Below are 15882 nucleotides of genomic sequence, written 5' to 3'. Positions count from 1 at the left end.
CTGCCATTCCTTGTAGTTATGTGCAAGGGCTACATGGTGCCATGTGCAACTAGGTCATGTATTGCGTATATATTGAGAGTGCTACACACGTCAGTTGGGTGGTGACTCACAACTTGTCACCAATTGTTTGTTTTAAAGTGTTTTTGATTTGCTCGTTCTGGGTCTGCACGCGTGCAAAGGAGTTTAAAATTTGTACCTGGGAGAAGCGTTATTTATTATTTTCATCACATCTGAGAGACACCTAGCTAGTGACAACTATTGGAGTTTTTCTGATTTATTCTGCAGTGTGGTCATGGATTTTTTTCATAGTCAAGTCATTACCAGTGATTTTCCAAGTCACCATTATCTTAATTGGGGTGGGGGGGGGGGTGGGGGACAGAGGAATCCACAAATTCCTTTGAGTGACTCCACTGTTGGAATTTAGTGTCTTATGAGCTGCTTGTTAAATCTGCCATTCTGTATCATGCTCTAATATAAGTGAATATATATATATATATATATATATATATATGTATATGTATGTATGTATATATATATATATATATATATATATATGTATATATATATATATATATATATATATATATATATATATATATATATATATACTTAATATACAGAAGGTGTCAGCTATCGTATAATTTGTGAAAAATTATTGGAACATGATTGAGGTAACTTTTACACTCTGTAATCAATGCATCAAAAATTATTAAATACTTTAGACAGTGGACCTGATAGAAAACTGATATAGTTTATGTATGTTCAACTCAGATAACACTCAATATACATAAACTCTGATCATATTACAGGATCTCTCAGAGGAAATTAAAAATGAATGGAAAGCTGTAGGCAGAAATCTTGGACTAGAAGACTCAAAGCTTTATAACCTTGAGAGTGATTATACCAACCAGGGACACAAGGAAACTGTTTATCAGATGTTGTTGACTTGGAAACAGAGAAATGGAAGTCAAGCCACATACAGAGTACTGGGAGAGGCTTTAATAGCAGCTGGCCGCAGAGACCTGCAAGAGAAGCTGTATTAGCAAGGTAAGTATTTAATTTAATAATATAAAATACCTCAAAGGAACTTAGAAATTAATTATATATCTGCTTCATGCATTATCACTTTCTATTAAAGATATCACTTATTCAGTAAATTTGATTTCCTCCTGCAAAATTAAATCTTCACATAAACTGTAGAATCTCACTTTCACAAATTTCCCATTAAATGAGGGGACAGATGGAATCAAATTTCAGTGTTCCAGGTAATCTTATCATACATCTGTTCACTGTAAACTTACAAAGCTGCTGCCTATGTAAGACACCTATTATCATCCTGAACAAAAAATAAGATTCATTATTGTGACTATCTTGTATTTTTCATGTCTGTGTAGGATATACTTTTTTTTGTTTAACTTTCAGTGCCGAAAAAGCTTTTATTTTATGGGTGTTTATGGGTGTTAAGAAGTTTTTGGGCCATTTGCATATAGAACCTATTTGAACATCAAATTTCATTTTACTAAACTCTTTTTCTTCCTTTTTAGCCACTATCCAAAATGATAACTGATGATTGTTTAGATCCAGGCAAGTGCTTTGCCAACTGACAGAGTTAGAAATCTTCAGCCAAACTGTTCTGTTTGTCAGAAGATTCTCCAGTTTTCCTCTTTTCTTGGAGGAACGAATGTGACAGTGACTGTCAGTGAGGCAACTTGTAGTGGTATTGACAACACATTGACAGATTCTTGTGGAATGGAAAATATGTTATGTAGAAGTAAGTATATTTTAAACATTGTACCTGTACATAATAACTAATATATGAAGCTATATGTGAGCTGATCATTGCTCCATTCAATTGATATGAACATAAAATTATATTTGAATGAACTATATCAAGAAACAAGCAAAACTCAGAATTGTCTTAAAGCAATTAAATTGGTTTATAGTTCCAGATTTTTTTTATTCCTACTTGGATTTTTGTTAATTTCAGCTTTTAAACTAATATTAATAACATACATCAATTTAGAATGTGAGACTTGCATTTATAATCAACTACCATCTTAGCCAAAGCTATTAGTGCTGCTTACCGGTTCTAATGTTAACAGAATATCATTTCATAGTTGACAGTATGACCGAATGGTATGACAGTATGAACATCAGCATCTCGTATGGTATGTTATCGATTCATAGATTTGTCAGATATCCAGAACTATTATATTTCCCTAATTTACTTGAGTGAATTCCTTGCATGATATAATGAATGTGGTAATGTAACTTTGGTTACATATGTAAACAGCTGTCATAATATCTGTAGTACTATTTACTGCACTTCATAAAAACATTGTGCAGTAATTGAGTCTCTAGTAATATCCGAGACCAAAAATCCCCAAAAAAAGAAGTATCATATGAAATATATGTTGTTTTTACAGATACTGTTTTTGATTTCTTGCTGAAATCAAAGAACCTTTGTAGTTAGATCGGCCTGTGTGTATGTGTGTGTGTATGGGTGTGTGTGACACTTTAGTTTGTATGCATGGTAACTTCGCAAGGGAATGATTGATCAATGCCGCACTTGATGGGTGGGTGGTCCACCCATCAATGAGATGATGAATCCTATTGATTTTGGTGCTCATATCATGAATATTAATGAGGTCATAGGATGAAACGGTAAAATCTTAAAATTGTAATAACTTGACAATCATTAGTCACAGTTTCTTTAAACGTGAATGTGTTATAGGTAGGTTGCCTACAAATGGCAATGTGGGTTCCAATTGGTAACTTGTGTATTTATGAGGAGGTGTGGCTGTACAATATTAAGGTTACAAGTGTGTATTGATTAATAACTTCACAAGGCAGTTATTGACCATTACAATTTTTAGTGAGTAGTTGAACGTAATTGTTTTCTGTGCTCATGTCATGACTAATGATGAGTACCGGATGAGGGATTATTTATCAAATTGCAGTTAATTATGTAGAAATCATATGTTTGATCTTCACAATTGGATCAGTGATATTTGTAGATAGCAGACACATTCTGATGTGTGCTAATACAATGCATGGTTCATTCATATTTATAAAGTGCCCTGGCTAGCATTATTTTGGTAACAACAGTTTGTACATGTATATCTTCAGGGGATGCTTCGATCATGAATGCATACTTGGAGTCTTCCCTGTTAATCAATGAGCAGCAGCAAGGAACCATGGAATGTTTTCATTGTGGTTCTAGATATGCACTCAGCCAAGTAAATGAAGCCTGTTGTGTTTTTATTTATATTTCTCTAAATCCCAACAGGTATATTGAAGCCCCCCCCCCCCTTCCACCTAGTGACTTGTTACTGAGAATGACACAGTAGCTCATCAAGACACTGAACTGGTACCAATTCATTTCTGTACTAAGAAATTAAGACAACATGACAGAAATGCAATACATAGGACTAAAATAGGACTTACAGCTGAGTTTATGGCGATGAAATTGAAATTTAGCTAGAATCTTCCTTTTTTCTTGTTATACAATATTTAACTCCCTTTTTCTACAGAGGAAAAATATCGTTTCTATCTAAAAATGGAGACATTCAGAAAATACATCAGATTTCAAAGGATAAATCTCTAAGAAGATTATAACAAGGAGAGCTTTTGAAGAATATTTGACATCGCAGTGGTACCGCCACTCCAGGGAAGAATCAAGGGTTCAGCCAGTCAAAGTAGGTTACAATCAGTCAAGTGAATTAATCAGCCATATCTTGATTGAGGGACAAGAAATTGAAATGATTTTTTGCAATTAACCAAATATGAAACAGTGGAGCATTTTTTTAATTTTCATATAGGTTTTACATTGTTCGTGACCTCAATATCCATTTCAATGTGGGAATACGTTTGTAATTTCGTTTTCTCTTGGACTTTTTGTAACCTTTTTATTTACTTTGTATTAAGTTAGCAGTCTGGATTTGATTGGTGCTTTGATACCAGTTAGTATATCTGAAATCAGTCTCAAGTCAGATAGTCAGAAATAGCAAGTAAATAGTAAAAATTTATTGATTGGGTGTGTAGGAATGTGATCCAGGTTGACCTTCTGGTAGGTTAAACGTTTGTGGAAAAGTGATATCTTTATGGAAATATAGGTAAACTGGAATAAGGGTAGGCAAAACAGACAGTAACTTTTGTTTGACAGATAAATAAGCACTATCTGGAAAAGTAAACAGGAGACTATGGCGTAAAAAGCTTATGCAGATTGGCTATCCCAGACCTGGCACCACCCTCCACAGGGAACAGCCATCTAAACTAGAGCCCACCTAGTGACTGTCGTCTCTATAGATGGGTATTGAGCATATTCTCTGTATCAGACAGTATACAATGACAAAATCAGTATATAATTATAAAGTTAAGAATCAGGATATAGAAACAGAATTGGTAATCTACCTGACAGTTAGGTCATTTGCTGAAATAACATTCTTTTTCCAGGGCAGTTCGATAAATAAGTTGGAAATCCATCATTGGAATGATGGTTTCATACTTTCTTTTCTTTGTTTCATTATTAATAAAAATAGTGGAAATGGTTTAATATAATTGAAATTGGCTGCAATAGCTGTACTAAATAACCAACCTCAGATAAAAAGGATCATTTTCTCTGCAATGAAGCTCTGATGATGGACCAACCGTGATTATTCTTATTATAAATGTGTAGTTTAATCTTACAAATTAAATGTGTTTATTTTAGCCTATCTTAATAAATGTTGTACAAAGTACTAGATGTATAATTCAATATAGAAATGAATAATCAATAAATGGAAACTTGAACCAAACTGCCAAAAAACTGTGAAATTAATCGATTTGAAATGAATGATTTTTGTTATAAGCTGGTTTCTTCTTTTTCATAGACAGCTTTGAATTCGATACAATCAGGAGAGCAACATGTCAACTTGAAGGCCAAACTATCCAACAGACTTATAATATCTTAAGTTTTGCACCAAGGATGCTTGTTATGGGATTGAGACAGTTATGACATCAGAATTGTAAGTCATGGACTCGATGATCTATCACAGTAGTTGTTGACTTAAAGCTATCGTTATACAAGCTTTGAGGAAGAAGCAAAATATTGTAGCAAAGACACATACTTTGTATCTAAAGGAAAGGACTTCAAGTGGCCACCTTGTCACCAATTCATTTATGCCTGAGAATTAATCCAAGGGGCACAATGTGAACTGACTGGGCTAGGGGCACCAAATTTGGTACAACATCTGTGGCAATAGAGTACTGCTATTTTGAAGGAACCAGCTTCTGCTATTTTGCTCAAAGGTTATTGTCAGGAGAATGCATCTACATGATCAAGCTGCAACCTGAATAGGGGATAAAGCGATGTTGGTATGACCACAGGGCAACACCCCAGGCTCTCATCTGAAGGAGATATCATGAAGTTTGACATCAGACTAGTCTAAAGAACTACTCTACATGCAAGCTACAAGTATGACAAATGTAATGTATGCTGTAGAAACTGGTAGAGATCAGATCACTGACTTCATTAACATCACCGGAAAATCACCATTTGTATCAAATATATACTGCAGTACTACTGAATGTACAACAAAGTATATGTTACAGTTACAATGACTAAATAGGGGAGAAGAAGGAGGAGGAGGAGGAGTTTAATACAGTATAATTACCACAATAGCAATCAGTTCAACAAACGAGATAATGAAGGCGTGTTGGTTATACGACAAGTAGACTGGGAATTGGTTTTTGTCATATACACAATGCTATCAACTAGGAGTTTCATAAACACATCCCTTGTACATGATAGAATTGCTCGGTTAAATTGGGTAATATTAATTTAAATATATAGTTTATTCAATGTGTCAATTTGCCAGTGTTGCCTCTTAAATACTATCAGAGAGTTTTCCCATTCCAATTTATGTAGTGTTGAACGTAGCTCATAGTTGTCAGTATCATATAAACAAGTATGTGCAAGTGGTTATTGCAAGTTGGTGATGTACTGTCCTCCTTTGCATAGTAAGTATGATGAGAGAAAAGAACATTCAGAGTTCATTTTATCTGGTGTGTACTATATTAATGTTATGGTTGATAACATGTTGTGAAGTAAAATTCAGTAGAACTATGAATTATCTAGCATTTCACAGAATGCACTTCAAAGAACATTGCAAAGACCATTGATGGTTACAGGATGTGTTCATTATCACTGTGAAGCATTATTACATATGGTGTATAACATGGATTGTCCTTACACTGTTTTTATTTGCAAGCACATTCTACCCAGTAGACCTACTATTTGTCAAAAGCTTCCAGTGACATTCCAACCATGTAATATTCAATAAAGCAAGTCTACAATAATAAACCTGTATGTTTTTAAACACACACTTTGTGTCACACAGTAACCAACATGCAAATGGAAGATATTTACATCTGTGTCCGTTTCATATTCTTCGTTTTGTCGTAATTTGTAATCAATTATAGTGATGGGCAACTGTGTGTGATACCTTGCTTGTAAACACGATAAGACTGGAAGGCCTCAAATTTTCCTTGTAGATAATCCTTGTTGATGTCAAGCATTTTGTTAATGGTGGAGGTGAAAGGTCATGTGCAGTCAGCAGAGGCAAAATGTGAAAAATTTGTTAATACCATACATTAAGATTACAACTTTGAATGAATATATTAAGTGTTTAATTGCTCAATACTCATTTAGATGAACCTCTATTGTAATCATTGGAGGTCAACTTTCACTTGAGGTCAGCAGAGATCAGAAGCTACAAATTTTCCAAACACGATATCTCAAGAAAGAAATATTGAATGAATCTCATATTTCGAATTTTAATATCCCTCATTAAAATTCAAGAAACTTATTGTGTCAAAGGTCCTTGTAGGTCAGCAGAGGCAAAAATATGAAAAACTTGTAAAGATGACATTTCAAGAGTTTAGCTGCTCCATAATGAGTCCTTTTTGGCGATCAAAGGTAATTTGATTTCATGAACTTGAATAGTTTGTAAACATGATGTCTCAAGCAAGCAATCTTTGACATATTTCTCAGTTGGTATGTGAAGGCTCTATTTTAGGTAAATGAACCCGATTTTCCTTTTGGTTTCGATGCTAATCGTAACCTTTGCATTTATGTATGTGTATGTGTGCGATTGTGACGCCCAGCTTGTAAACACGATATCTGAAAAGGGAAGATAGGAAAAAGGTCATACTTTGTATGTATATGAACCACAATGAGTACAATAAGCATTTTTGGTGGAGGTGAAAGGTCATTTTTGGTCACTGGAGGTCAAATTGTAGAACCCTTGTGAACACAATATCTCAAGAAATGAAGCTTGGCAGACCTCGTATTTGGTGTGTAGAAGTACCACTTTCAGTACAAAGAAGTCTGTTGTGTTATGTGGAGGTCGAAGGTATTTGGGGTCATCAAATGTGAAATTGTGAAATCATTGTAAACATGATATTTTATTATTGGAAGATTTAGCATATCTGATACTTGGTATGAACCATGTGAGTACAGAATAGCCTGTAGTTTTTGTGGTGGTCAATGGTCAGTTAGGGTCATCATAGGTAAAATGTTGAAAATCTTGTAAGCATGATATCAAAATGTTGGAAGCCTGGGCAGATCTCATACTTGGTATGAAGGTGTATAACATTGAGTGAAAGAAGCCTTTTGATTTTGGTGGAGGTCAACTGTCATACCAAGTCAACAAACGCCTACCATTTACTTCACTCCTCTCTTACCTGTTTCTCTACACTAACGCACCTACCTAAACATAATATCACAAGGGAAGCTCAGACAGATAATATATTAGGTATGTTATAGTACCACATTAATTACAGGAAGCCTAATGTTATGGGTGGAGGCCAATGGCCGTTTGAGTTCACCGGGGGTCAAATAAGCACAGATGCAATTTTTGATGTTTCAGATATAGTACAACAAACCAGTTGTTTAGGTCAAACGTAATTTCAGGACAGCCTGTGTCGTTTGTTGGTTTATTGTTTGTCACATCTGTTTGTCACTGCTTTTTTACTGTATTACTAAGATCAAGTATGTTGTACACCCTCACTAAACATTAATTCAGATTCACGAAGAACACTGCTTATGTTACATCATGGAAACCACAATGCATTTTGGCATTCTGTTAGTAATCTTCTCGTCCCGCTGCATCATTGCTACGAATTTGCATTAACAAATGTATATCATTGTGATTTAATGGCAGATATAACAAAAGGAAACGAAACATCATTTGAGTTTATTAGAGGTCAAGGTTTAAAAACATTGTAGACATGATATCTGATTCAGCAAGCTTAAGTTTCATCCAAAACCCCATATGAGGAAACCTCATAATGGGTACCAAACATAATTGTCTACAGCTTAATTAGCAAAGTCAACAAAGCTTATGCAATAACAATTACGTGTCTCTATATTTCTGTCAACACCAGCTCTAATGTTATTTGCTGGCAATTCATTTGCTCAATCCTGACGAAGGTTCTCCAAGTTTTTGCCTTTGTTAGTGGCTTCATTAAACCATAAAACATAAATCTAGGGTCATTTGTGGCAAAGAAAAATCCTAGGGTTCTAATCTCTTCTGGGAGGACTTCTGGCAATTGCTGGTTGGAAAGGGTCACCAATGTACCATCTCTCTAGAAGCTTGTTTTAACTTTGTAGAGGGCGCCAAACAAGATATACATCAAATTGGTCGCAGCTAACTTTGATTATGATGTTATGTGAAAGCAAAGTTGATTAAGATACTACATGCCATTGGTGCTCTCAACCAGATCTTTCTTCCCGAGCTCCCTTTAACAGCACTCAAGGATTATCACAGTGTTATATCATCATGATTTACTCTGCCAATCACAGTTGTTGGAAATGTTTTTTTTTTTTTTTACTGCTGGATGATAAGGTTTATTTCAGTGTATAGTAATATTGTATATTAATATGGTTGAAGTCTATTTGGATGTGTTACTCAATTGATAACTGTTTGGAGTTTACAACAAAAGCAATACTCTAGAAGTAGTCTTCCAGTCACAATAGGTTTTGCATGATAAAACGTTTTGCCTTGTTTCAGTAATGAGTGGGAAATTGGTTCAAAGGTCATTTCAGTTCAAAGCAGAGTTGTGTTTTTCTTCTAATGGTATGAATACGGAAGTTGCTTACATATTTTGAAAATGGACATAAGTAGGACAATCAGCGATATGTAAAGTTGGCTTATTCCTTGCTACACACTCAGCAACATTGAATGCTGTATTTCGTGTAGTAACTATGAACCATAATAGAAGGTGAAAGTAACTTTGCAAAAGTCAACTTAACTGCATTGCAACATCGTCGATGTTATAGTAGAAATCAATGGTTCCTTGATGTCAATAAAACAGCACAATCTGGCGTGGTCTTGTAGGTAGGCATCTAAAAGATGTGTCTAATTACCCCATCTAAACCACTCAACTGCATATTTGACATTTCTGTGTAATGAGGTTTGCTAAGCTTTTCTAAAGATTTCCCGACTGTTTCATCTTGATAATAGCAATGCTACTTTCTGGTTAAAGTCTTGGTTATAAGTTATGTAACTTTATATGTGCTCATGTACTCAGGTTAACAAAATAAACAAATGATTTCATGTACAGTGGTTTGACAACTACTTGTAAGTAAACCCACCCTAGTAAGAGCTCTCTTGCATTTTATGAGGTTATAGGTCCTTCGAAGTCAATGTAACTCAAGGTTGTGTCCATTATATAGTAAAGCGTGAATGAACTTCGTGCATTGTATGTTGATCCACCTTAGTATGTGAAACTCTTGCATTTTCTGGTAAACCTTCATTTGACGCACATAGAAGTGAAAGTGTGAAAGATCGTGTACATTGTTACATATTTAGTACATAGATCCACCTTAATGAATAAGAGGACTTTATTGCTTTGTGGATATTAATGGTCTTTTTCAGTCGTCAGAGTTCAGTCTCAAAACCCTGCAAACTTAATAACAACAGACAGTGTCACTTGAATGACCATACGTATGACGTTACGTTGTAGATCCACCGTCTTGAGTTGTGTTGTAATTGCAGGTCAAGGGGCATTTCAGTCAGCAGAGGTCAACAAGTGAAAGTCTTTTAATTAATAACTGATATCGTAAGGTATCCATGTCTACCATACGCTATATGTAGCGCCAATTTTAAATACAATAAATCCCGAAGTGAAGGTGATATGTTGTCTTTAAATCCATCATCAACTCTACAAGATATTTTCGATGTTCATCCTTACTTGCATAAACCTCGTATGCTTTACAACCGTAATAGTTCAGTACAAGAACAGTTATCGTTTTTGCTTTTTGTTGGTTTGTTGGTGAGACATTTGATCTGAGAATGGAGATGACATTCTCACAAACTTTAGGATAGCTCCAAAGGTAAAAGTTGGATGAACGTCAGTGCTTGAGATGTAATTTCACAAGAGCCTTAAGTGGAAAATCCAACCTCCTGCAGATCGTGTTTGAATAAAATATGACTTAAATAAATTTCAAACTCGGTTTCACTTTTTGGTTGCGTACTAAAGATTTATTGTATAATACAGTATTTGCCCCCCCCCCCCCTTACAAACAATATGCAATACACATATAACAATAATTAGTCTAATTTTGAGCAACAAGGAAAGTGATGGGGGTTGTGTGGGGTGACTGTATCAATCAATTATAGAAGAACCAAAGGTGGAATAGATAGGGGTGTGGTCAATGTTTGACCGTCTTCTTTCTTCAACGTCCGTCATCCCCTCCATAGCTCTCATCATGCCATCCATACTGGTCCCCTTCCTTCCGTATCATCGTCCCCTTCAAATACAGGTTATCATGACTATGTATAAGCAGTGAGTTGTTATGGAAAGCTACCCAACAAAACCCAAAAGGGTAATATAATGGAGGTGTGTAGGCAAGGCTATCTGAACACATCATGTTTCGTTAAACATCATATGAGAACGCTGAACTGACCTCACTGAAAAACGTCACACAATTTGATTAACGGGATAATGTACTACAAATTTGAAATATTCATTTAATACAAACAAAATAGGAACATTAATAGATCCATTGCCATTCCTCTTACTTGTATTTTGTTACCTATTGGAATCACAAGGGCTCACACGTATCCGTGTAAAGAAACCCACTGAAGTTTTTCATAATTATGCATATCATAAACGCAATTACCATAAACAGTTAATTAACGTATATGATCGGGGGATAAAGGAATTAAAGGGATTTGTTCATGTCTATGAGAACTAAATACTTAAGGGAGTAACCATTGTGTGACCGTTATGTGGTAACCACGAGGTCACTGGTTTGTAACTCATTCTAGCCCAAATTTGAAAATCATACTCTTTAGTTTCTGTTTAAGATTTGAAACGGTTACATCTTGTCACATCTATATATCTATTAAGTGGATGTCAATTTAAACTGTCAAATGTCGCATTCAGATTGTCACAGAATTGACGTAGAACAAACTGCACACGTCTGCAATCTAGCAGTATACCATACACGGCCAATGAATGACACAGGAGGTATACACTTCGACGTATTGAACTAACCTGACGCATCTTATAAATCTTGCCGCATTTTGTAATAATGTCACGTAGTTTATATAATACAGTTTCTACGACCTTTTGGCTAAAAAGTGACACAGGAAATCTTTAAAACCCAATAATGTGGACTAAATTTTGACGATCCTTACCATGAAGAACACTACTTTCGCAGGCGCCCTACAAGCGATGTAGGGCGCCTGCTCCCTTACTTTGATATGGATTTCAACATTACCGACCCATATATAACTATCGCACAGCGTAACGTTATACACTTGTGGATTGAAGTTTTCCCCAATAAGATAACATTTAAAAATAAATAATTCCCTTTATACAAGTTTACACATTTTGAATTTGTAACATTATAATAACTCTATTAATACTTCTTAAGGTATTTGGTTTTCTTAAAAGTAGCTATGTACAGAATGTACAATAATCTATATACAAATAACAGTTCTAATAAATATACTTCTTTCATTATATGGAAATCTCTCTTGATGCTATCAATCGCGAATCTGTTTTCCTGCCATCAAAACGCGAGTCGATGTTGATGATAACAAACAACTCGATTATATGTTGATGATATCAAACTCGATTCTATGTTGATGCTTTCAAATCCTCATCTATGTTGATGTAATCAAACTCCAATATATATTGATGTTATTGTTCGTGAATTTCTTTTTCTATCTAATGCGAGTCCTTGTTCGTGCTATCTATACGCGGATCTCTGTTGATGCTATCAAACGTAAACCTCTGTTGATGCTATCAAACGTTAACCTCCATTGTATCTTACAAGAACATATGATGCTACTGAGCACTAATCGCTGTTAATATGAAGCCCGAGCATATCGTAACACATCGTAACACTAATCTGTACCGATCCTATTGCACCAGGTGAATCTCTATTGTTCGTACAGTAAACGCGAAGCTTTGTTGATCCTATCGTTATTCGTTGATCCAATATTACGCTATTCTTTGTTAATCATATAGAGACGCGAATTTCCATTGATCTTAATGTACACAAATTTATGTTGAACCTTTCGCAATATTTCGTTGAAAACCAAGTATCAACAATGTCCAGGTTCCACGGTTTCTGCTATATGATTTAATGCATTTCATCCCTATCTGGCAACGAGTAAGTTGCTTACATAGCGTGTCAGTAAATATTTACTGAAAAACAAATTTTAAGATACGAATTTTCAAACCTAATTTAAACACTTGGCTTGACCGCATTCAACGCTTCATATACACTAGGAGTAGTACAACACTATATATTTTTTTTATATTGAAATTGTTTACCAACTGTACAATAGTCCATGTACTAAATATTTGGTTAGTACCATCATTTGATAGGAGTCACGTAAGTTGATTTTTTCAAAACAAAAACGGAAAAAAGATCTGTAACAAAACGACTGCTTGCAAGCAGAAAACGTACTAGAAACACACGCATTTGTTCATGTTTTCTGACATGAAGTTCTTATTAGACTATTAAAAGAAATATTATATGCCAACCTAACGCATTACGAGTAGAACCCCTATTGCAAATATTACGCGTGACGATTATTGTAAATGTAAGTGGGCCTGACGTTTCGATCCTAGAAGGATCTGCTCCACCCCCCCCCCTCCCTCCCTGTCACCCGTCTTCTCGTAGCTCTCTTCCAATATTTCCTCTACATTTGTCTGTCTTTTTCCTTCTCTTTTTAAGAGATACTTTGTCCCTCTACAGTTTATCTCCTATGTATACCTCTCCTCTTCCCCCGGCCTGTTGGTTTCTTTCTTCTCTCCATCCCTAGTCTACTAATCCTCTTACATCTGTCGTTTTGTGTTCACCCTGCTCATTAACCTGCCTGTATTATGTGCATGTATTTGCCCATTCTGTTACCGTTACTTGTCATTCAGCCTCTGAAGAAGATCTTGCTAGGATCGAAACGTCAGGCCCACTTACTTGTACGCATTTTCTTACACAGGTTCTTTAGTTGATAAGCAGTTTGATAATAGTTTTGTATTATTTTACGTTACGAAATTATCAGGTCACACATCCGGATTCCACGAATGCTAAGTTCCGCAATGCCGCCCTTATTTCCTTTCGGAGGACACATTTAATCCTATAGTTTTGATTTTGTTTGGACATTTTGTTTGGACATCTTGCTCGGATATTTGAACTACTGTACAGAATCATCTTCGACTGATTTGTCAGATCACATGGACATTACGATGTTGCCATGAAAGATATTACAGCAAACGAGATTTAAGATTCACCGGACCATATACTCTAGTCTTGTCGTAGAATTTAGAACTGCACTTTTTGTGTTACCTTCCTTGTGATAAGAACATTCAATTGTATCACATGACCATTTTCATCCGCCTCCTAGGATTCTGGAAATCTGGATAAATTGGACATGCGCATACTCTCCGTGGATAGAGCGGCAGTGTTACTAGACGGGCGTGATTCCCGGCTTATCGTCCGCCTAGTCCGGCTGTTAAGTGTTGCTCTGGAATAGCCTCTTGTGCGTTGTTTGGCTTGTAGGAAAGGACAGAGGGCGGCCTGAAACTCTCGGCGGAACTTAGCTGTTGGAAACAAAATGGTATCAGTAGGGTAGCAGATAGGTATTCCCTGTTCGATATACGCTTCGAATTAATATGTTTTAGATCAAGACCGCATTCATCTGCATTTTCAGGTTAAGGCCGTGAATACCAGATTTTGTACAGCGTAACAACTTAAACGAAGTGCTTCGAATTTCACTGGAATGCGCCCTAATTCCAATTAAAGACATTGTCTAAGATCTTCATACAATGGATTTTGCATAATCATTTTAGTGTAGACTTCAACTGTGTCATCATTTCACCAGATGGGACATTTTTGATCTACACTGTACTGTCATGTCCCGCTTCAGAGCTCTCGTACTAACAGTATGAGCAGTATGACTATCATGTTTCTACCAGATAAAGGCTATGAACTATTGTACAGTCAAAACGAGTGCTCTGATACGAAAGTTCAGTTTAGAGAGGTATTATCATTAGGCAGCTGTCACAACTTGTTCCATTATTATTCGACAGTTATGTGAATTCAACTATTATGAATATCGAATTATTGCTGCATACCCCCCCCCCCCCCACAGCGTATGACTAATGTATACGTTACACGAAAGACTAAATAGTTTAAGTAGGTTTACAATAAACATGTGACGACAAAGGCTAGGACGATACGTTTCTTACGGTGACGTACGTACCAGCCATGTTAGGTCATGAGACGTGACGTCATACCGCGGCGTCACTTCATTGTTGTGTAACTCCATATTATGTGTATTATGTTAACAAGTTATGTCATAAAAGCATGGCTGCCACATTCATTATGTAACTAAGTGAACCACCAACTTTCGGGAATTGTTAAATTGCGAAAGGTTACGTTACCATGTTCAATTCCAAAGATCCCGCCTTTTGAAACAATTGAATAACTGATACTGATCGTTCGTAGCTTTTAGGGTCGTACACATTGCAAGTTGGTTCGAAGGGTATATGGAATTAGGAATATGTTCTTCATAAATCAGATTCTTATATTGCTTTTAGATTGCTATTCACTACATTATGTGTGTTAGAAACCTATGCATATCAATTTGTTTTGTCGCATTTCACGTACAACAGTGTGCGCTTCCCCCGAACACACAAATCCCGTTCCATGGAAAATTGTACAGACATGAACTTTGGAGCGCTCGTGTGATGTCATACATTACTGATATTATTTAATACATGGATTTCCTTGTACATCCAAATGTACACTACTGATAAAAGAGAAGAAATAATTTAACAATTAAAGTTGTATATAGGGACCTGGAAGGATTTCCAGGTCATGTCTTTTGTACAGTGTGTCATGTAATAGTACGTCTGGCCAGCTCCTTTATTCTCCAGGTCCCTCGGAGTGCGCGTCGACGGCTTCTTTGAACTACCTGTTCACTTCTCAACCCTCTGGAAGGACTAGTGTTTTCTCACGCCAATTTCTATTTTTTATATCGTTTTTGCTCTCTGCATTTTACAGGGTTCCATTCATGTCACACTAGGTCAAGTTTACAATGACGCGTGAAGTAATATTACTATCTTAGGACACTTGTATAATGACGTATGGTAAGCAGCTGACGTTTTAGATAATAGCTCCTATCCCTGGTAGAAATTCCAGTAGAACCCAGTTAAAAAATCAACTAGGTTCTTCTAGGGCCTACTATGTTTAACTGGTTTTTAACTGTGTTTAACTGTGTTTAACTGTGTTTAACTGGGTCTTACTGGGTTCCAACTGGGCTATGCTGTACACGAGCTAGGTTCAACTGGGTTTACACAATGTTCAACTGGGTTTGT

The 15882-nt window shown here is 35.9% G+C and overlaps 1 protein-coding gene across 1 annotated transcript in view; it reads left to right on the top strand.

Annotated features, from left to right (window-relative positions):
* LOC139977176 (uncharacterized) overlaps positions 1 to 10468 on the top strand; it is a 46011-nt gene extending 35543 nt beyond the window's left edge. The window contains exons 19-22 of the mRNA XM_071986408.1: positions 810 to 1047; positions 1545 to 1771; positions 3534 to 3698; positions 4872 to 10468. Coding sequence (XP_071842509.1) covers positions 810 to 1043 — 234 coding nt within the window. The 3' untranslated portion in view covers positions 1044 to 1047; positions 1545 to 1771; positions 3534 to 3698; positions 4872 to 10468. The remainder of the gene's footprint in view (positions 1 to 809; positions 1048 to 1544; positions 1772 to 3533; positions 3699 to 4871) is intronic.
* Positions 10469 to 15882: the final 5414 nt, after the last annotated feature.

The sequence above is a fragment of the Apostichopus japonicus genome, chromosome 12, assembly GCF_037975245.1.
Source record: "Apostichopus japonicus isolate 1M-3 chromosome 12, ASM3797524v1, whole genome shotgun sequence".
NCBI lineage: Eukaryota > Metazoa > Echinodermata > Holothuroidea > Aspidochirotida > Stichopodidae > Apostichopus > Apostichopus japonicus.
This window is presented reverse-complemented; position numbering and strand designations above follow the sequence as displayed.